Source organism: Siphateles boraxobius, unplaced genomic scaffold (genome assembly GCF_051911475.1).
Source record: "Siphateles boraxobius isolate OS27281-9 unplaced genomic scaffold, OSU_SipBor_1 9, whole genome shotgun sequence".
In the NCBI taxonomy this organism is placed as follows: domain Eukaryota; kingdom Metazoa; phylum Chordata; class Actinopteri; order Cypriniformes; family Leuciscidae; genus Siphateles; species Siphateles boraxobius.
In genome coordinates this window covers 33,785,942-33,807,642 of record NW_027509219.1, presented here as the reverse complement: position 1 = coordinate 33,807,642, position 21,701 = coordinate 33,785,942, and the positions used below count along the sequence as shown (strand labels likewise).

The following is a 21,701-nucleotide window of genomic DNA, read 5'->3' as shown; positions in this document are numbered from 1 at the left end:
TTCTTAACTGCTATTTTCTTCTTATTTTCTAACTTTTTGTATTTTGTATTCCCAAACACTTTTCTAAAGAAGTATTCATATTCCTGAAAAGAATGTTCTTAAAAATCTTTGGAAATATTAAAACTTCTTAAAGTTAGGATGACCAACCTCTCTTTAATACCCAAAGGTAAGATGTTTACTGAATTTATTGGGTTGTTTCAAATAAAAAGCATTACATTTACTTTTAATCATTTAGCAGACGCTTTTATCTAAAGTGACTTACAAATGAGGAAATCAATAGAAGCAATCAAATTACAACATAACAAGCTACATATAATGCATATTACTAGTAGCAAGAATGTGGACGAGTACTCTGAAGAGACACGGTAAATCATGAAAAGAGTGAACACTAGAGTGATATACATGATGTGTTGAAACTAGCGATGCAGCACATGCATGACGCATTGACTCTAGACAAATCGCAAGAAAGACGTGAGTGCAGATGAATGGGAAAGACCACTACACCTTGAGACAGGCTATTTTAAAATAACTATTTTAACTTGACATGGCGTATTAAACACCACATTGAGTGATACTCCTGTCAAGCCAGTTGCAACGACAATACAGGCTTTGAGGAGTTTTTTATTTAATGAGTCTTCAGAAATACCCACCTTCCAATCAAATAGCACCAAAGCCTGTCATTTTCTTCTTAAGAAAATATCTAAGAACTTCTTGAGAACTCAATTTCACGAGTTCATGAGAAATGTTGCAATATCAAGAGTTGCAACATTCTTACAAATTTCTTAGAATTTACAGTATATTAAAAATTTGCTTTACTTCTTTCTTAAGAAGGTTCTCGTAAATCCATCCCCTGGTCTTTTTTGTCAAAAAACTTCTAAGCACAACATGTATTCAACATCAGAAAATTAGATATGAATGTTTAAAATACAGTTATGCCTCCTCCAGTGCTTACGATGACTCATGCACCTCCTGAGATCCAGCTCTAGATCCATGGACTTCAGTTTTCTATCAAGTTTTCCATTTACTCTTGCCATATAGACAGCTTGCTATTCTCAATTATTTGGGGAAAAATCAAAGTGGCTTGATAAAGTGCAGCAGCACCACTCTAACTTAGAAAAAACCCCAAACAGTCAGTACAACATGAATTCTGATGACCTGAAATCACAAAAACCCAGGGATTTACTACAGCAGAAGAACAACTCTCCATTGTTTCATCCGTTATTCTATGTTAATCACAGGCTTCAAGCTAATGAAACATTACAAATATTTTTACATTTACTCTAAGCCATTGTTCAATGTAAACATGTCCTTGTGAGCATTTCAAACCACAGGATTTAAAATAAGCCCTTGTGGATTTTTCCAGCATGTGATATAGATTACAAATTCCTCTAGTAATAATTCAGAGAGTTTTAATGTTCTTCTCGGTTTTTGTTCATTACAGCAGAGCTCACCTCAATGGTGCGGTAGTACGGGTCCAGCAGGAGTTTGGCCAGCGCCGCTATCTGAGGGGTGCGATCCCAGCCGTCTGAGCAGTGCACCATTACGGGCCTGTGGTCGCGGTCCACGGCGTTCACTACGAGCAGAGACGCCTTGAGCAGGAGGGACAGATGCTGCAGCCACTTTGTGCTCTCTAGAGCAGATAGCCAGCTAAAAACACAACAAAACTCACCATTACACACAACTGAACACATTTCAGCACCCTAATCATTAGATGTGTAGAAGTGAAAAAATAAAGATCAGTACCGTTTACCTATATAAGGTTATAGTATATAAAGTTTCTTGCACAAAAAAGTTTAATAATATTTAGAATTTAAAAAAGCAGTTTTCCTTCCTTTAACTTTAAGACTTTTAATTTGACACAACATGCAATATGGCTCACAAACATCTATGAATAACATAGGAGGCATATTTTCATATATTAAGTTGCTGAATACTTAAGTGATGACATATACACTACTGGGCTCAACGTTAAGGAATTCAGTTCAGATTATTACTTGCCCTGCCAAACTTGTCAATGGCGCCACCACAAAAAAGTAATAAATAAATAAAATAGTAAATAGGGCATTTTGACATAATTTTGTCTGAATTTGTCCATTCAAGTGGAAGAAGATGTGAAAGAGAATTCAATTCAGTATTTGCATGATGTAGAGTTTTTTTTTTGGAGAAATTAATACTTTTATTTATCAAGGATGCATTAAATTGAACAAAAGCGTAAAGACATGTATAATTCAGGTCTATTTCTATTCATCAAAGAAGAAACAGGTCTATTTCTATTCACAATAATTGTTCCCACGAGGAACATGAATCAACGTTTAAAAGGAAATCCGCTTTGTATGAACATTACTACCTCATGCAGAGACATTTACAATCAGAATAATCAAAGCAGGGAATTGGATTTTTTTCCCCTCGACAATTCATGTCTGTTGCCTAGAAACGCAGCTCTTGGTCAGAGTTTCATACTGACTAAAAAGAGAAAGAGAGAGAGAATGACAAAAACAGAAAAAGAGTCGTTTGGAAGACTCGCTGTTGACTTTACAACAAATGGATACGTGGAAAAGGCGCGAATGGAAAAGGAAGCAAACACGAGCCAGCGCTGGAAATCACAGGCAGATTTGCTGCCAGGGAAATAACAATAGACGGGAAGAAAGGAGCTCATGAAGAAACTAAAGCACTTCTGCATTTGTACCAAACCAGTTAGCTTAAATCAATAATTTGATTCAAAGCAAAGAAGCATTTTGTTGACCAGTGTTATTTTAGTTTTAGTTATATATTACTATAGTATTTTTATCAATATTTTGAAATAGCTTTTGTTTTTATATTTTCAGTTTAGTTCAAATATATTTCAAATTTAGTTTCAGTTTTAGCGATTTTGTTGTTATCGTTTTCATTAGTTTTTTTAAATACATATTTTAGCTTCAACTTTAACTTACCGGTATTTAATTTCAGTTAGTTGTCAAAGCAACATTTCTAATTTTCATTTTAAGTGTAATGTGTACGTTTATCATCTTTTTCTGCTCTATTTCAGTATTACATTAGGTTTTTTTTGTTGACAATAATACTGGTAATGAATATATTATTAGTTAGTCCTAAATTAGATAATTCTAGGTAGATAACTGGCAGGAGTTACAGGTTTATGATGCCACAATGGACACAAATAATGATAAACTTATATCATAAAACTTCGCACTCATAGTAGGTCTGTTTTGAAAAGTTTATATGTTAAAAAAAATCAATATCACTGTTTTGAATATAATTACGTTTTTCCTCCAGACAAAGATTAATAGGATCATTTTTAGTAGGCCTTAGATTTTGAACAGGTTGACAGTACTGAAGTATAAGTTATATCCCTAAAAGGTCAAAATACATAAATAAACAAAGGGACACACTGCAACCACAGCAGATGTTCCCTGGAAGACTTACTTGGCTGGATCGGGCATTTGGGTGCAGAGGAAGCGCAGAGACTGGAAACTCTTGCGGATGGAATGGATGTTGGCCATACCCATGAACACCACCTCACAGTTAGGGTAGTACTCTACAGGGGAGAGCAACACGACATTAATGAGTGGGGTGTCTTGTTTTATTGTGATTGTTAAAAGAGCATCTATGAGACAGTACCTGGGCATTCACACCCTCCACCTTTGGCTCTGTTGGCTACGGCAGCAGCGTATGACCTGGCGTCCAGGATCAGAAGCTTTCGAGGTTGGATGGCCAGTGTCTCCACCTCTGAGCTGTTAGTCATGGACGAGTCTATAGAAAGAGACAAGCAGAGGAGTTTTGATGTAAAATAAACATGTATGCATAGATGCATACATAAGTCATAAATGCATAAGTCACACAATAATCAATGTACGGAAAAGGAAATTTAAGATGTTAGTTCATTGGAAATTCCTCTGGAATACTTAATTCCAATTGGTGAACAGCAGCATATTTTATGTTGCCATGATCACCCTTTATCAGCCAATCAGATTTGACAGCCAAAACCATCTGCTTTATAATTTGAATTAGGCCATGTTCTTTTCTATGTGTCTATGGCTTAAATAAGAACAGTATTCAGTTCTGACCGAAGTCCACATCTGAGAGGTCAGCTCCGTTAGTGTACTCGCGGGAGATGGAGCCATTGGAGACGCCTTTACAGGTGCTGCTGTCCACGGCACAGGCTCTGGCGATGGACTGCACAAGGTGCTCATCATCTGCATTCCTCCAGCCCCACCAGCTGACCTCAGGCTGACCACAGCGAGCGATCACTGCCCCTGTGCTCTGGTGCCTGGGAACGAGAGGTGAAAGACCTGGACTATTAACCTGAAGGTTCTAGGCAGTGCTGTCATTGTAAACCAAAACAAAAAATATAAAAAATTTTCACTAGGTTTTGGAGCCGTTTTCATTCTCCATGCTTATGAACAGATGTGGCTGACTGACCTATAAACCACGGCCGGAAACCTCTTCCAGGAGCGGAAGGCTGCCACATTCTCCAGCTCCTTATCAGTAATCCAGGCTGGCACCAGCAGCATTTGAGGGTAGCTGGAACACAACCTGGTAGTGGCAGGGGGCAAGTAGAGGGCACCGTGATCAGATCAGGGTGCCTGTCTAAAGTCATCTAATCTTGTGCAAGGCCCTGAACAGACCCACTGAGCGCAGCAGGACGGGGTTGTGTGTCCAGGACTGCTTAGATGTTTTTAAACTGCTTTAGACTGCTTTTAGAGTGTTTTGAGTTTGAGAAACACTCACTTGTACTTGTTGTTGATCTCAGATACTCTCCAGGCGTTCTGAGTGTCGAAGCCCATCCGCTCCACTTCGTTATGAAAGCGTGACGTCACATGATCACCTGAAAGATTGAGGTAAGTGAGAGGTTGAGATGAATTCTGAAGGGAAGAGGATTTCAAACTAGTTACAGGACTGGACCAATTTAGTGAGGTTCTTTGTATATCTTTTAAAGATATTCAAGTGTATCTTGTTTGTGGACTCACTAGGTGTTAAAATACAGAGATAAAACTATTTGTGAGACATCTAAGAAAACAGGTTAAATAGTACCTGGCCTACACAGATCTCCATGCTGCTCCTTCTCTCCTGTGTACAGATCCACACACCACGCGTGGAAGGCGAAAGAAAACAGCTCCTCTATCCGGGACGGTGGACGGACCACCGCGCTCAGCCTCTTCAGCCACTCCTGACACTGCTCAAATGTTGAAAACTGACACCTGTCAAAACACACATTAGATCTACTGCATCAGAGGGACACAAGGAAACAAAATCAAAGAGAGGCAGAAAGACAGACTGGGCTGGCCTGGATTACTGCACAAACTGGTTGTAAAAATTGTATTGCATTTTCAACAGTAACAATAATAAAAGACATTCTGCTTAAAAATAACACTAACAATGATACGTTTTCATAGAAAATTAGATTAGATAAATAGATCAGGATTCTCCCACAATTTTAAATATACAACTAAACAAAATAACATGTAATTCAATTTACTAGAGGTTCTCAGTGTTTTTGAACATATCTCTTGAATGAATGATTCAATGACATTTATTTTTTAACAGCCACTTGTCACCACCTACTTTTTACTTTGAAGTTACTTCCAAAATGTGATTAGTTTATTTTGATCGCAACCACAGCATCAGTTTTATATCTGAAATATAAACTTTTATCCCGGTACTTCTGTGATCATATGAATTATTGTTATGTTTGTAAAGCTGTTTAATACCTAAACATGACAACTGCTCTCTCTGGGGATGAGGCAGCACCAACGCAGATCTGAATGTTTGCTGTGATCGTACTTGTCAAAGGTTTAATAGACTTAAATTATTGTCAATTAGGAATAAAAGGATCGTGTGGGTGTTTGAATCAAGACTGGGTCATGACATGGACTTTTCTTATTATTCTAATATGTTCCTTGAAGTTCAATTGTATAATGTTAATAAAGTTTTTGCACAAAAACAAATATGTATGCGGAAAAAAATTACTTTCAACCTTTAACCCATTTTTAGGGGTGACTCCTTTAAGGCTTGTCAGTAAACGGCCACTGTTATGATTGGCTAATGTCATTGGATAGGTAACAGTATCAACGCCCACTCGCAATTGCACGCGAGTAAGTACAGGTCCTTCTCAAAAAATTAGCATATTGTGATAAAGTTCCTTATTTTCCATAATGTAATGATAAAAATTAAACTTTCATATATTTTAGATTCATTGCACACCAACTGAAATATTTCAGGTCTTTTATTGTTTTAATACTGATGATTTTGGCATACAGCTCATGAAAACCCAAAATTCCTGTCTCAAAAAATTAGCATATCATGAAAAGGGTCTCTAAACGAGCTATTAACCTAATCATCTGAATCAACTAATTAACTCTAAACACCTGAAAAAGATTCCTGAGGGTTTTAAAAACTCCCAGCCTGTTTCATTAGTCAAAACTGCAATCATGGGTAAGACTGCCGACCTGACTGCTGTCCAGAAGGCCATCATTGACCCCCTCAAGCAAGAGTGTGAGACACAGAAAGAAATTTCTGAACAAATAGGCTGTTCCCAGAGTGCTGTATCACGGCACCTCAGTGGGAAGTCTGTGGGAAGGAAAAAGTGTGGCAAAAAACGCTGTACAACGAGAAGAGGTGACCGGACCCTGAGGAAGATTGTAGAGAAGGAACGATTCCACACCTTGGGGGACCTGCGGAAGCAGTGGACTGAGTCTGGAGTAGAAACATCCAGAGCCACCGTGCACATGCGTGTGCAGGAAATGGGCTACAGTTGCCGCATTCCCCAGGTCAAGCCAATTTTGAACCAGAAACAGCGGCAGAAGTGCCTGACCTGGGCTACAGATAAGCAGCACTGGAGTACCCACAGTCAGTGATGGTCTGGGGTGCCATGTCAGCTGCTGGTGTTGGTCCACTGTGTTTTATCAAGGGCAGGGTCAATGCAGCTAGCTATCAGGAGATTTTGGAGCACTTCATGCTTCCATCTGCTGAAAAGCTTTATGGAGATGTAGATTTCATTTTTCAGCACGACCTGGCACCTGCTCACAGTGTCAAAACCACTGGTAAATGGTTTACTGACCATGGTATTACTGTGCTCAATTGGCCTGCCAACTCTCCTGACCTGAACCCCATAGAGAATCTGTGGGATATTGTGAAGAGAAAGTTGAGAGACGCAAGACCCAACACTCTGGATGAGCTTAAGGCCGCTATCGAAGCATCCTGGGCCTCCATAACACCTCAGCAGTGCCACAGGCTGATTGCCTCCATGCCATGCTGCAATTTATTTGTTCAGAAATTTCTTTCTGTGTCTTACCCTCTTGCTTGAGGGTGTCAATGATGGCCTTCTGGACAGCAGTCAGGTCGGCAGTCTTACCCATGATTGCGGTTTTGAGTAATGAAAGAGGCTGGGAGTTTTTAAAAGCCTCAGGAATCTTTTGCAGGTGTTTAGAGTTAATTAGTTGATTCAGATTATTAGGTTAATAGCTCGTTTAGAGACCCTTTTCGTGATATGCTAATTTTTTGAGATAGGAATTTTGGGTTTTCATGAGCTGTATGCCAAAATCATCAGTATTAAAACAATAAAAGACCTGAAATATTTTAGTTGGTGTGCAATGAATCTAAAATATATGAAAGTTTAATTTTTTTCATTACATTATGGAAAATAATGAACTTTATCACAATATGCTAATTTTTTGAGAAGGACCTGTATTTTGAAAACATTATCCATATAAAACCGTCATTTACATATAAAGCATTATGAAATCATTTAATTACGGTTTGTGATGCAGCTGCTATCATATCCAATACAGATGATGGCTGCTTCATCTTTCCACAAAGGTTTATTTGCGAACTCTCAATTACAGTGTGTCTCACTGGCAAATTAAAATGCTCTGAACAAACATATAATCCTTCAACGCGATGTGGGACAGCATTAATATAAACCGTCCACTTGTTTCCGATGCTGGAATCCTTTTAAAGTCTGTACAGAGACGCAAACAAGCCGTTTAAACTGTATGTGTCAAATTAAATGTTCTTTCACTATTCCATTTGTCCTGTTGTTGACAGACTTGTGTAAAGGATGTCAGAAACTAAACGCGCACCTGAATACTGTATCCAGTGTAGACAACATCAGTGATTATAATGGGTTCTACATGCTTCTGACGTGACGCTCACAACCAGTGTAGCAAGTGTCAGACGTAAAGTGACTGAACGCCAGTGGGCGGGGCCTGTAGTGCTGATGTATAACTATTCGTCGATGCCTTGCTCTGGAGGTAGGTTTATACAAACGCATTCAGTGTTTCCCCTAGGATTTTTTTCAGGGAGGGTGGTAGAAAAACTACTAGTGTCGGGACGCGACTTTTTACATATACATGGGGTTACATTTTTAGTAATCAAAAAGGATGTCTAATAAATTGAAATCATGAAATGTTTTTTTTTTACACACAAATTCTGTGTTTTTTCTGGTAATCAAATGAAGACATAAAACATTAATTTAATTTATTTTAATCATATGAAATTAAACAAACTTTTTTGTCAAACAACGTGCTGCACAATGAGCTTTACCGTTAAAATTAAAACATGGAAGAAAAATTGTGATTATTACTTAAAAAAAGAAAGTTTTGATGATCATTTATTTGTATTAGTGTTAGTATTCTTATTATTACATTGAGACGTATCTACATTCTACTGTACAACAGTAATATATTTCTGTCAAGTTAATCCAAACTTTTACTTTAATGGGTTGCCGTGAAGACCTTTGAGTTTCTGTGCGTTTATGACATGACAATAGTTTTTCTCAAATTAAGAGGTTAAATGCTCACAAAGTGACTTTCAGAGCGGATCTAGAGTCTGGAGATGAAGTTCATACATCCATGTCCTCATAAAGGCAAAAAACAGCGGCAGCGTCACATGTGCTTCTGTGTGTGTGTGTGTGTGTGTGTGTGTGTGTGTGTGTGGTAAATGAAACTGCGTGTCCTCTGCACCATTCATTTACACAGAACATGCAGGATTTGTATTTAAATAGTATTTTTGCAGTTTAATATTCACACACACCAGTCAATATTGCGATTTGATTTCAAGTGAATTCCTTTTTTATGACTGGATGCCATCCGTGTTTTCTGCATCACCGAAAAAGGCGGGTCACCCTCCCAAAACAACAGTTGGGGAAACACTGGTATTTGCCAGTGTGACATCACAGGTGACCCAATATCAAAACAAGCTGTTTTTTGTGGTTGATTAAATTTGTTTATAATGAGGAAGATGTTTTAAGTTATAAAACTTTCAGAATGTTTTAACAGTACAAAGATCTCTTCTATGTTAAAAGATATGCAAATTTGATTTCTCATGTCATGACCCCTTTAATGATCATTCATACAGCTCTAATAGATAGATAGACTCACCTGACGACCTTGCAGTCTTTGCAGGTAATGTGCAGTTGAAACATTTCCCGACATTCTACACTTTCTATCAGCTGCAGGGGAACCTGAGAGAGAGAGAGAGAGAGACATAATAGACATTCAGACATTATTTTTCCATTACTGGCACTGTGAGTCTCAGCACACCACACAGAGCGACTAAACCGGAAGTCACCATTAACCCATCCAATGCTAATGGTTAAATCAACCTGCTGAATCAATCACACTAAAAGTTTAGACGGGTTTAGAGTTTACAAACACGGTTAGTGATTAGCGTCTGCAGCTTATTTCAGACAATCTCATTCTTTGTTCTGCAGCTCAAGTGTTGAACGGCCTGCATGCCAATAGGCTTCAATCAAGTATGTGTGTTTACGTGTGTAGACAGCATTGCAACTGTGCGTTTGAAAACGCAGTTCCCCTTTAAGCTCTGGAACTTGCGCGTGATCACACGTTGATCGCATGCAAGTCACATCTGACCACGGCTCTCAAACCTGCAGCTCGCAACATCATGCATACAAACAGACCGTTCTGTGGTTACTTACTGACACCTCACACGAACAATTCTGTTCACAGAGAAAGAAAAAGAGAGGGAAGACAGAATCACGAGGTGGAAGTGTACACTGCGAGTTTTGGCTCATCTGTGATACACACATTCCTGGGCTGGCGGTTAAATTCCACTGTAATAATCTGACCACACTCAAACATTCATAGGCCGCTTAAAGGGTTAGAGAACACTAAACACATTTGTGAGATCCGAACTGATCCATATTATGGATGGCAAACTAGTAATTTAGGAAGTTAACTACTAAGATTATTATTTTTTTCTCGAAAAAGGTCTCTTAAATTGAACCCCTTTAAAGCACCAGCACTACAGCCATTAAAAGTGCGTTGGTAACAAAGTTAGGCATGTGATCAGCTATGGCCACAAAACGGATTCATGATATATTGCCTGTGTCCGAAAGCTGAAAAATGCTGCCTCTGCAGGGAGGATATGTACTGAAGGTAGGAAGGCAACAATGCACATCTGAATCCAGTGATCGTGCCACATCCTGTCTCCTTAGATACCTTCATCTGATCAGATTTTGAAGGCAGCACAGATGTATCTTTTGCTGCCTTTGCTACCCCATAATCTTGTTCCATTCCATAATAGCTGAGCTAAAAAAAAAAATATATTGTATTAAAGTTGCGGTTGGTGGTCGGTTTGTGTGCAAATGTACGTTTTTGTCCAACTTTTTCCACTTTTGATGTCATTTCAAGTGATAAATTACTGCATACTAATTAAACATTTGCTTGGTTATCACCAAAGCTCCCTCTAATCTGTTGTTGATCATTAAACCATTATGATGCCTCAGAACTCTGTCTGAAATCACTTTCGTGAGGTACCTTCGTGTGCAAACCTTCTTGAATATATACATGTATACACCTACCAGCATCTGGTAGTTTGTGTGTAGTAATTTTTTTAGTAATTTTATTAGATTTATCTCATTAAACAGTCACATAAAACTGTTTTCATGTTGGTCGTCATACCTAGCTTGGAAAATATGGAAATATGCATAAATACGGAAAAATTTTATATAAATACAGAAAATATCCAATTACTAGCTATCAGACTGCAAAACATTTGCTCTAAGCAATTTTGCTGTTATTACACACAATCCATAAGGCATGCCAAGTTCAACTTTAAAAACATGTCTCAAGAAAAGACACTTTAACAGCAACAACAGTTATCACATTCTCTCTATATCCTTCCTCTTTTAAGTCCAAACACTGTACAACAGCCTTGTTGCCTCAGGCTGGTCTGTAGTCACACACTCAGAGTGTCAAACACACACATCACTCTCTCATCTTCTCACGCACAACACACTCCGTCTTTCACAGGCACACAGAGAGCGTCACACTCATTTACTCTGGTGAATAAGTGACTGTCACAGATATCAACTGATGAATCAGCACTGAGCTGATCACCCACGAGCCACAAACAAACCCAGCAGCCTGATCGCATTTAAACGAACAGAAGAGCACACGTTGAAGGAATATTTCGATTTAAACAATTAAACTTAACAGTATCTGTGGTCCACTGTTAATTATCACAGGCAATCATTTTGAGAATTATTTTGTCTCTGAGTTTGTAGTGCACTTACAATGAAAGCTCAGTAGGAAAGAGTCCAGAACAGAAAACATTTAAGGGATAATGTGCAGCCAGACCGTCAATATTGCAAAATGAACCCCAACAGAGATCAGGACCCTAATGCAAAACAGTTTGGAGTGGAGTGTATGCAAAAAAATATTGAAATTATATTAGTGGCAAATAAATTACATACTTAATCTTCAGTATAAGCACATAAAACAAAAAAAGTGGCTGTACATTTCAACTTTTAAACCATCCAGTACACAGTCCCCATAGGCTGCCATTGTAAGTGCATTACTGTAAATGTAATTTACATGCATTTTTACAATCTTTTGACAGAATGCCAGATAATATTCTGCATTTAACCCAGAATATTCCTTCTCTCATCTTGTGGACCATTCCAGCAGTCGTTCAGGAACAGGCAGCTATGTGTGCTACACTGGAATGAGGAGGTTTCTGAATCATGACTGCTGGTCTATGAGGGTGTATAGCAGAGCAGATTATTAGTATGCAACCAAAACCTTAATATAGTGCCACGCTGAAAGCATGGGGGTGGACAATCCCAATCAAAAAAGCCACTGCAACCATGGCAACAGACCCGGGAAGAAAGTGTGAAAGAGAACAGCTAATAAAGACAGACCTGTTCAATACACATACAGGGTGATGGCAGCCTGTATGTGCCAGCCAGCCAGAAGCCAGTGTTAAGAGTGCCTGATGTAACTGTGGCTCTCTGTCCCTAAATACCCTTCACAACATCTGTAAGCTCTAAATATAGCAGCATGCCATGCACCACATAAAAGTATCTTTCAGTGACCACTGGGCTGGCTAGATTATACGTCATACATTCACTACAGCACAACAGACCACAATAGTGTTTCAATCAAGAAACTTTGAGCTGAGGGTGAGAAAATAAAAAAGTCACACTGCAAAAAGAAAAGGCACCCAATATATTTCCGCATATTAATGTGGCCCAGATTGAATTGAGCAGATTTGGTGTGAAATATACACAAAGCAATGCTGTGTTGCATGAGGAGAAAACAATTATATTTGGGCCACATTCAAGTTCCGAAGTCAGATGTACTTTTGAAAACCAGCTGAATTAAAAGCAGACCAAATGAGAAAATGCCTGAAATGCAAACATTGCTCAGTTTAGTTTGATTTGGTTTAGATGCAGAATATCTGTTTATTCCACTTGAACTGCTTAGAAATGTAAACTGTTCATTGCTGCTCATTTCATTATCTCTGCCAAGTAGGTTTTAGTATATTCTGTGAAGAACAAAGAGCTCATACATTTGTGTTTAGCAAACTTTGGCAACAACAGCTCAGTAAAAAAAAAAAAAAAAACTTCCCAGACTCATATCCTTAGCTACAGACTATTGAAACCTCTATTTGCAGTTCAAGTATTTCTGGTAATATAAAGCGCATTTGTAAAGTGTTGAAAAAAAAATATATATATATAAAAATAAAAATAAATCACACACTCACATTAACAACTGACTCTTTAAACTTGATGTGCAGGCGGTAGTTGGACATGGCGATGACAGCATCTTCCGCCCTGCCCACGTACTCCGTAAACTCTCCATGCAGCTCTGGGAAGGGCACCTACAACAGATGATAATATCAGAAATGTATATCCAACATGTTCAAATAAGACCAGTGCAATTATTTAGGCATTTATAAAATAAACACTATCAGTAGAAAAATACCATTCATGAGTCTTCCTGTCAGGGGTGCTGAAATCAAAGGCTGTTTTGAAAACTAGTGAGCTCTCTCGCTTTCTACTGTCTACATATCATCAAAACAGAAATTGTACCTGATAATTAAATGATTTGAAATGCTGTTAATAGTCAGTCATGTGTGACACGTACATTATCTTAAATAAAAATCTTCACAGTGCTTGATGTAGCACAGTGCTTACAGTAGCATTCTAAGAGATGCAAGTAATGCAGTCTTAGGTTGTGAACAGAACAAGATAATTTTGCTGCCTACTATTTGGGACAGGCTACACATTGCGAGCACATTTATGATGCCTAAATATGTTGCCTAGGTAGACAGCTCAGTAGTTTTTGAAACCAGGCTTTGAAGAATGTGCAGTAGTTTCTGTGATACGTTGCGCCTCCCCAAACTCAATCACAACTCTTACGGGTACTTGTGAAGGCATGTCTCAACAGGTAAAAGTAGGCGGTTTCAATAAAAGGTCCAACACATTAGGCATACTTTTAGCTGTGTTGCTATGTGTCATAAGTAAGCAATTAAATAGGCTAATAACACTCTCTCCAAAGTAACCGTTAGTGTCTCGCTCATAATAAACCCACCCAATACAACATACCCATGTATCTGCACCGGGTGCATTTTTTAAGCACATGTAAAAAATATTTGAGGCTGTTTACACTGGACACATCAAACCTTATAAATCAACGTTATAAATTGGAACATTTGTCTTTCTGGATGAGTGCATGATAATGATGTAGTGAAGCATCCTTAGTAGCGCATTGATTTGCAATGCCCCGTTTACTTCCGCATGTACATGACCCGTTTAATCTTTGAAGATCTAAATGCAGCAAAATGTGGCTTGCTTCCTTTAACCAAAACAGTATGTCTTTTCCCATGTAATGCATCAGCCATGGTCCCACAAAACACCCTCTGGCTCCGCCTGCTACAGTAGCAACGGTGCCTGGGGGGCTCAATGTTTACACTTTTGGGGGAGATAAATCCATGAATGGCATAATAATAGCAGTCAATGAACAATAAACTGGGTTAGAGAATTTTTTTTATTTTTTTATTTCCCTTCTTGGTCAGAATCAAATAATAGTTATATTAACGGTCCCACTACACCCTAATAAACATCATTCATCTTGGCAGTGGTCTTGATCCCCCGCTTACCTGAAGATCATCTTCCTCCAGGATGGGGGGCTTGCGAGGGAAGATCTGATTGGCCTGGATGCACTCCAGACTTTGCTGCCCCTCCTCCTCCTGTCAAGCAGAATATGGATAAGAAATTAACTGCATTACACTCTGTTGTGAAATACTATCAAGAATAATTGTAGCTAAAAAATGAAAAAATAAAATGTATGTTTATATATATATATATATATAATTTATATTATATATATACTTCAGATATATTTGCCAGGTAAAATGTGCCACATGACATTATAAATCTATGCTATATAATGCACAGAATCACAATGGTTCTGAAAAAGGAGAAAAAAAATCTTTATGCAAAATACAATTTATTTAAAAATATATATAATAATATAATAAACTCATATAAATTATAATTCTACATTTACTATTTTTTTCTGATGTGAGACAGACAGGTTTTCATTATTCACTCCACTTCACATCATTTATGTTCTGCTGTAACAATACAAGAGTGTGAGAGCATCTTTATCAAAGGCTAAATATTTGACATCACACATAATAACTGTACAAACTCCTTTTCCAGGTTTATCACTCCCGAGGGCCAAAAGCCAAACTGTTATACGAATAAAACATTGTTCATGACTAAACCTCTGATTAAATGAGTGATTATCTAAGCAAAACTGGGGACAGAGTGATCACAGCATTACCTAAACCAATACCCTTTTTGGCTGGGCTTCAGAGCAGCAAAACATTTGAAATGGCAAACGGAGAGTATGCCAGGACTTCCTGCTCTGAGGTCACTTCAGCTATTTCTGATACGACAGGCACTCCTGTAACCGATACAGTAGCCGGCTTTACTTAAGACTCTAAAGGAGTAGAGTTATAGTAAATCATGGCTACTACTATCACTCACACTATCAGACGCCAGTGAGAGACACTTAAACATGCAATGCCAGTGAAAGGTTTGGACACATCTACTTACTTAGAATAATAATAATAGTCATCAAAACGAACTAACACAAATGAAAGTATGGGAATTATGTAGAAAGCAAAAATATGAAACAAATAAAAATGGCACCCCTAATGCATGACAGTGTATAAATTTAATTTCAGTGCAAAAACATATTATTAGAGTTGTGTGCTGCGTTCAGCACAAGCTTCATGATTCATGACAGCGATGTGCTGGGCAAAAGTCATTCCATTCACTTCTGTATGCAGGAATGAGAGGCTACGGCCCGCAGTAGCCTTGAGAGTTCAGATTGGCAGAGAATGTTTGGACTCAGTTTCCACAAATAGGAGAGACTCTGTGAGAGAGGGCAGCTGTGTCGCCATGTTGTCTAGCTCAAACACGGGAGTCCTCAAGACGGAGTGATCTGGTTGTGCCATAAAATGCAGCCCAGTCAAAGACAGGAGTGTAATAGATGAGATATGCACAGAGGAGGTGTGGTTTTGTATAAACCATGTACCCTCTTTTCTATCAGTTTAATGTTCTCTAATCTATCTATCTATCTATCTATCTATCTATCTATCTATCTATCTATCTATCTATCTATCTATCTATCTGTGTGTATTTGCTGGATCAGCAGCATAGGCATCTGTGTGTAATGCTGACAATGGCCCTCAGCACGGCTCAGTAAACACACTAGAGGGGACGGGGATGGGCCCGGGGCGGCTCATTATGGTTACAGGGGAAGAACCAGACAGAGAATTACAGGGCACAAATGGGCAGAATAGCAAACAAACAATAATGTGCATAACTCATTAAGAATGTGTAAACAAACACATCAATCAGAATTCGCACATAGAACGAAGGCATTTGTTAAACTGTCCCGACACTTCAGCAAACAAGAAAATGAGGTACACTTTTCCGAACACAGACATATACAGATTTAAACTCAAACATCACAGTAAATGAGGTCTCTGTTGGTTTCTCTCAAAATGAAAGGTTCATAATAAAGCTTATATTCGAGTTACATTGAATTTACCTTGTTGTTAGTTATGACCAGTGATGGGAATAATGAATTACTAACAGCGTTACTTTTTTCAGTAACGAGTAATCTAATTGATTACTCTTCCCATCTTAATAACACCGTTGACGTTACTGCCAAAAAATGTGGCGCGTTACTATAATTTAAGCTGTTTTTTTTCATCAGACCAACTAGATCTCTGAGCCGAGAGGCAGTAGAGATGCGCGGATGGGCTATTATTTCATCCGCAACCGCATCACAAAACTCATCATCCGTCCGCACCAACGTTTTTTGACCAATTTTCAAAGCCGCACCTGCCCGCCATCCGCTTATTGTTTTAACAGTGTGTGTCCACTACTCGGGGTGTGTCTGTTGTGAGTGTTTTTAATCTGTGTTTTTTACAAAACACACAGTATAATCATCAGAGATGCACACGATTACATTCGGAAATAGAGAAGCTTTATAGAGAAGTGATTATATCGGCTGGTTTTATAAAAGTTTATGAAATTGACAGGATATCTTTGCTTGGTGGATTTGGAAACAAGGCTTGTCTATTTCTAAACGTAATCGCGTGCATCTCTGATGATTATATTGTCCGTGTGTTAAAAAAATCATGGCCTTTGATTAGAGGCTAGTCTCACTTTGTCCCACAGCAACATTAAAATAGTTTAGATTTGTGTACATTGTTTCAGTTAATAATGTATTGTATTCAGTGTCCATTTCATTTTAATATTCAGATTTAATTAGAAATAATTGAACATGCACATGTATTTTAAGTTCCGTTAAAGAGGGGTGGAGGTGGGGTCACATAACTAGTTACTTTTATAATTTGTAACTGAGTAACTAATTTAGTTACTTTTTGGAAGAAGTAACTAGTAACTGTAACTAATTACTTTTTAAAAGTAACTTCCTTATGACATGCAGCAGAGTGGGTAAAATCCTTAAATGAATCATTGTACTGTAAAAACACTAATTCAGAACTCTTGTGACTTGTGCGTCAATAAAATGGCTGCAAGAGCAATATGATATAAAACACAAATGTTCATTCATTCATAATACAAACTGTAGGCTGTTTACAGTTGCCAAGCAACTAATAGAATGTGTATTAATATAAAAATCAATTGCTGGTCATGCGTCTATCATCTATCTTAATGCATCTAACAGCTGTGAATGTATTTTATCCCATCAGAATTTAAAGCCGGAACTGTTTTATAATGAGCAGAACACACTGATGACACTAGCACACATCTATCCATTCATCCTGTCTGTCTGTCTGTCAAAAGAGGGCATTGATCTGCGCTGAGACAGCAGTCAGGACGGGACTTTGACACTGTCTGAGTGGCGTTTATTTCAGCTGATTAAAAGCCTGAGAAATCAATGAGCAGTTTCCGATTCAGCATTTGAACCAGTGCCTGGGAGTCACGCGCAGGGAAAGAGAGAGATGTTGGTGGTGTTTGTTTACCATAGCCCCGGTGAAGGAGTGCGGGTGCAACACTGTCGTGTCTTCAACCACTCGTCAACTCTTCCTCGCAGACTTCAGTCTGAGTGAAGGAAAAAAATAAACAATTATCGTAATGATTGGAATTTACTTTTAATTTGTCTACTACTTTCCTAAACAACAATGTCATGTAATTAGTTTTAATTAGTAATTACTTAGCAATAATGCATTTGGTTGAAATTATAGTTTCTCTGATTGGGAAATACAAATACAGACAGTCAAAATGCAATAAACTATATTAACCAAGCCCTAATTCAAAGACACACACTTGGATCTTACCAAACTCTTAAAAACAATGAGATGAGGCTTGTTTTGGACGATCCCACGCTGGTACCGTCACTCAGTGTTATGACATTGAAACCTGAGGAAAGAGGAGAAAAAAGGCTTTAATCCATCACTCTCTATTCCAAACAAACATTGCATAACATCTCTGACAATACAGCTTTTCACACTTTTTACACCAGGTACTCTGTGGGCAAAGGTGGGCAGTGAAGCATGCCAATACAAAGCCATTCATCTACAGAGTCAATATACTCATCAGGAACAGAAGGTTTATTGCAGATAATTTCAGGCTTAATCACAACTGAATGATTCAAAGGTTTGTCAAAGATATAGTATATCACTTATTTACCTAACAATTAATTTCTTATAGGAGAACACCAGCATATGGATAAGCTCAAAACTACACAAACATAAAAAAGCTACAAAACTTCTTATTTCAATAAACTGTAGCATCAAAGTTTGCTTGGAAGAAAACAAGCAAAACACTGCGACAAGCACAAACACCCCACTAGTTCATATACTGTACCTAAAATACACATGAAAAACACCATTATGTCATTTATTTCTCTTCTCTGGGGGTGCATAAACCGGTTTTTACTATCCTTCCTATGAAAGCTATCTGTGAAGCTCTGCTAAAAGATGCATAAAAAATGAGCTGATACTGTTCCACAGAAGACAACAAACCCTAAATTGTCATAGACTAAACCAGACCCGTCGCCAGACCTCAGTCTTAAGGGGGGCATATTAAATGTACGGGGGGGGGGCACAATTAATATTAGCCTACAGTGTGTATATTTATAATAATCAACTCTAGTCGCGCAGCACATAATCATCACGTTAAACATATAACCAATAATTACACAGAAGCAATGTTATGAATATCCATAAAACACTTGACTACCCAACATATTAAATGTAACACTAGAAGCATCTCTCAAACATTGCATTTTAAAGCAGTCAACAGAGGGATATGCATTGCCACCATGACACACACACACACAGACACACACACAGACACACACACACACACACACACACACGCACGCAAATTCACTCGCACAGATACTTTAAGTGGAGGCAGCGCTGTCCTCTCTCCAGTCCAAGTACAGCGGGAGGAAGCGTTTCTCCGAGCAGAACCTCCCCATCAAAGTATCAATCCACTCGGAAGGAACTGAAGCGAGTAAGCTGGCGAAAACTCGTTTTGAAACAGCTTTCAAAAATGCGCGGTTACAGTTGAGCGGCTTAGTTGTATGTCACGTACGTAGCCTAACGTTCTTTTGTAAGGCCGTGATAGGCTGTTGCAGTGTAGATTCCCATCAATCAAACTAAGTCACACCATTGTTTCTTTATATTTTTAATATTTTAATGATAAAGAATGCAACATTAATGCAACACAAAATTAGCAACTACGATAATATTAAAATTAAATTTAAATAAAATTATCTGTGCCTCAAGTTGGGGGGGCACAAGCATTTTTTGGGGCGGGCCCGGCCCCCTATGGCCCGCCCATAGCGACGGGTCTGGACTAAACAGAGCAGCAGTAAAGCTTGTCATGAAAAAGATGATTTCAGTGACCGGTTTGTCTCCTGAGAGTCATGTGAAGTGAGTTAAGTTGGTTCATTGCCAGAGGGCAACAGCATCCATACGCAAAAACATTCAAACACACGCTTCCAGTGGAGGCCACATTGAAGCCGTCTGGAAACTACTGATAAAACATATCTCTAACAGGCAAACGCTCATGTTTACTACAGCTGAGGGGTCTGTCTTCAATCTTATTGGTCCTAATGATCTAAACAAATGACTGACTTGCAATGTGGGAACATATGAGTACATGCAAACTGTTCAATCATGAAAAAGTCTGTTAGTTTTGTGCAGTGCCAAACCATTTTCATACTGGTCTGTATCCAAAAGCATTGTTTCAGTGCAGTGTTGGGTATTCAGAAACAACGGCTTTCTGGAGAATTCTCCACTTTCATTTAGGTCAACTGACTGCAGGTGGACAGAAGAATCATTCAGTATTTTTCTTTCCATCTCAGGTGTCACTCTTACTGTCCCAAAGGTCAATCTGCATTGTGTGTTCTCATTCCTGAACCACCGTTGGGACTGATTCAGTTTCATTTTACTAAAACACCAACCTACGACTACCGAATGCTGCTACTCCTTCTTGTCCCATGTCAAAGGGCACATTCATGGATGGCACATGTTTAAATTTTGCTGTCATTATTTTCACCCGAAACAATCATTACAATTTCTAAGAATGTGTTATAGTGAACATAAACACAATTATGGAACAGAAAAAAAAATGAATTTTTTTTTTTTTTGCATGCATCCAGGACATCTATAAAATTATAGCATTTTATTTAGTGCCATTATATTGTGCCACACAGCCTTTTTATCTATCTTTAATAAAGTATGATTTAATTTGCAGTGGTGCTGGAGATTCACAAGGGTGGGAAATAACAAAACTTGCAAGACAGGAAAATATATACAATGGCTCCAATCAGTATTTGGACACTTAAAATGCCTGAATGAATACATAATAATTTTGCATTGTCAAACCTTCAGTAGTGGTCGACCGATATATCACCAAGGCCGATATATCTGGCATTTTTAAAATATCGGCATCGGCCTATCAGTTTTTCTGATTGGCCGATGTGTTGGAACCGGGACTTTTATTTTGACGCGCGCTCCGGACTTTTATTTTAAAACAGCAGCGCCTGATCACACAGCGCTCACTCACATTCTCCATCTGTCAGTCATATCTAATACTTTGAAAGACAGAACTATATAAAGTAAATGGTATAAGAAAAAATAAAGCGTTTGCTTTTATATTATTTGTATCAGGCTAAAATACTTTCTCATTTACTGTAATACTTATGAGTTCTGACACATCACTGTCCTTCCACTGAATACCTTTCACAACTGTCTTGATAACGTCAGGTATGTAAAATCTTTGAAGTGATGCGCATGAGAGCAGAATTGTGATGAATATCTATCTAGAGTAACGTAAAAGTAGGGTGACCAGATTTCTCACGGGACAAGAAAAATAACAAAGAATCAAATTACAATAATATAGCCTAGGACTAATAAGATCGAGCTAAATAAACTATGTTTTTCAGGTACAGTAGGTTTATTTAACATGAATACATTTATTTAACATCTTTTGTTGTTTGACTAACATTAATAACACAGACAGGTATTTTAGGCTGCTGTCACTTAAGACAGAATGCTAGGATCTAATAATGACACATATCCGGTTTTCACCAAAATGCTTACGTTCACTTAAGCCATAACCGACTGTAGGTGAGATAGGTACTCCACGTGATGGGTATTTTAACAAATGTGGTCTGTATTTCACCATTCAGGTGCAAAGGGAACTGAATTTGGGATTGCACGCTATCTGAGAGAGATTCTGGTGTGTGTCATTCAGTCTGAAAGTGTCAATCGCCTAAAAGCGATTAAGAAAAAAAGTACTCAATGCAGTATCGCTCTGAATGATTCAGAGCGATACTGCATTGAGTACTTTTTTTATTAATCGCTTTTAGGCTATCTTTATTTTCTTATCTTAAAAT

At 38.2% G+C, this 21,701-nt stretch overlaps 1 protein-coding gene across 16 annotated transcripts in view; it reads right to left on the bottom strand.

The window, feature by feature from the left end:
• Window positions 1-21,701, bottom strand: part of mtmr3 (myotubularin related protein 3) — a 35,753-nt gene that overhangs the window by 11,518 nt on the left and 2,534 nt on the right. For 7 of the 16 annotated variants that reach the window (XM_077223429.1, XM_077223426.1, XM_077223432.1 and 4 more), the window contains exons 2-14: window positions 18,127-18,208; window positions 17,812-17,890; window positions 14,401-14,490; window positions 13,003-13,119; window positions 9,932-9,952; window positions 9,375-9,457; window positions 5,029-5,195; window positions 4,726-4,822; window positions 4,417-4,530; window positions 4,062-4,264; window positions 3,616-3,747; window positions 3,421-3,532; window positions 1,452-1,647 (exon numbers count right to left, since the gene is read on the bottom strand). In XM_077223429.1, coding sequence (XP_077079544.1) covers window positions 1,452-1,647; window positions 3,421-3,532; window positions 3,616-3,747; window positions 4,062-4,264; window positions 4,417-4,530; window positions 4,726-4,822; window positions 5,029-5,195; window positions 9,375-9,457; window positions 9,932-9,952; window positions 13,003-13,119; window positions 14,401-14,490; window positions 17,812-17,814 — 1,335 coding nt within the window. In that variant the 5' untranslated portion in view covers window positions 17,815-17,890; window positions 18,127-18,208. Of the gene's footprint in view, window positions 1-1,451; window positions 1,648-3,420; window positions 3,533-3,615; window positions 3,748-4,061; window positions 4,265-4,416; window positions 4,531-4,725; window positions 4,823-5,028; window positions 5,196-9,374; window positions 9,458-9,931; window positions 9,953-12,994; window positions 13,120-14,400; window positions 14,491-17,811; window positions 17,891-18,126; window positions 18,209-21,701 lie in introns of all 16 variants that reach the window. The other 9 variants (XM_077223430.1, XM_077223436.1, XM_077223428.1 and 6 more) reach the window with 2 other exon arrangements.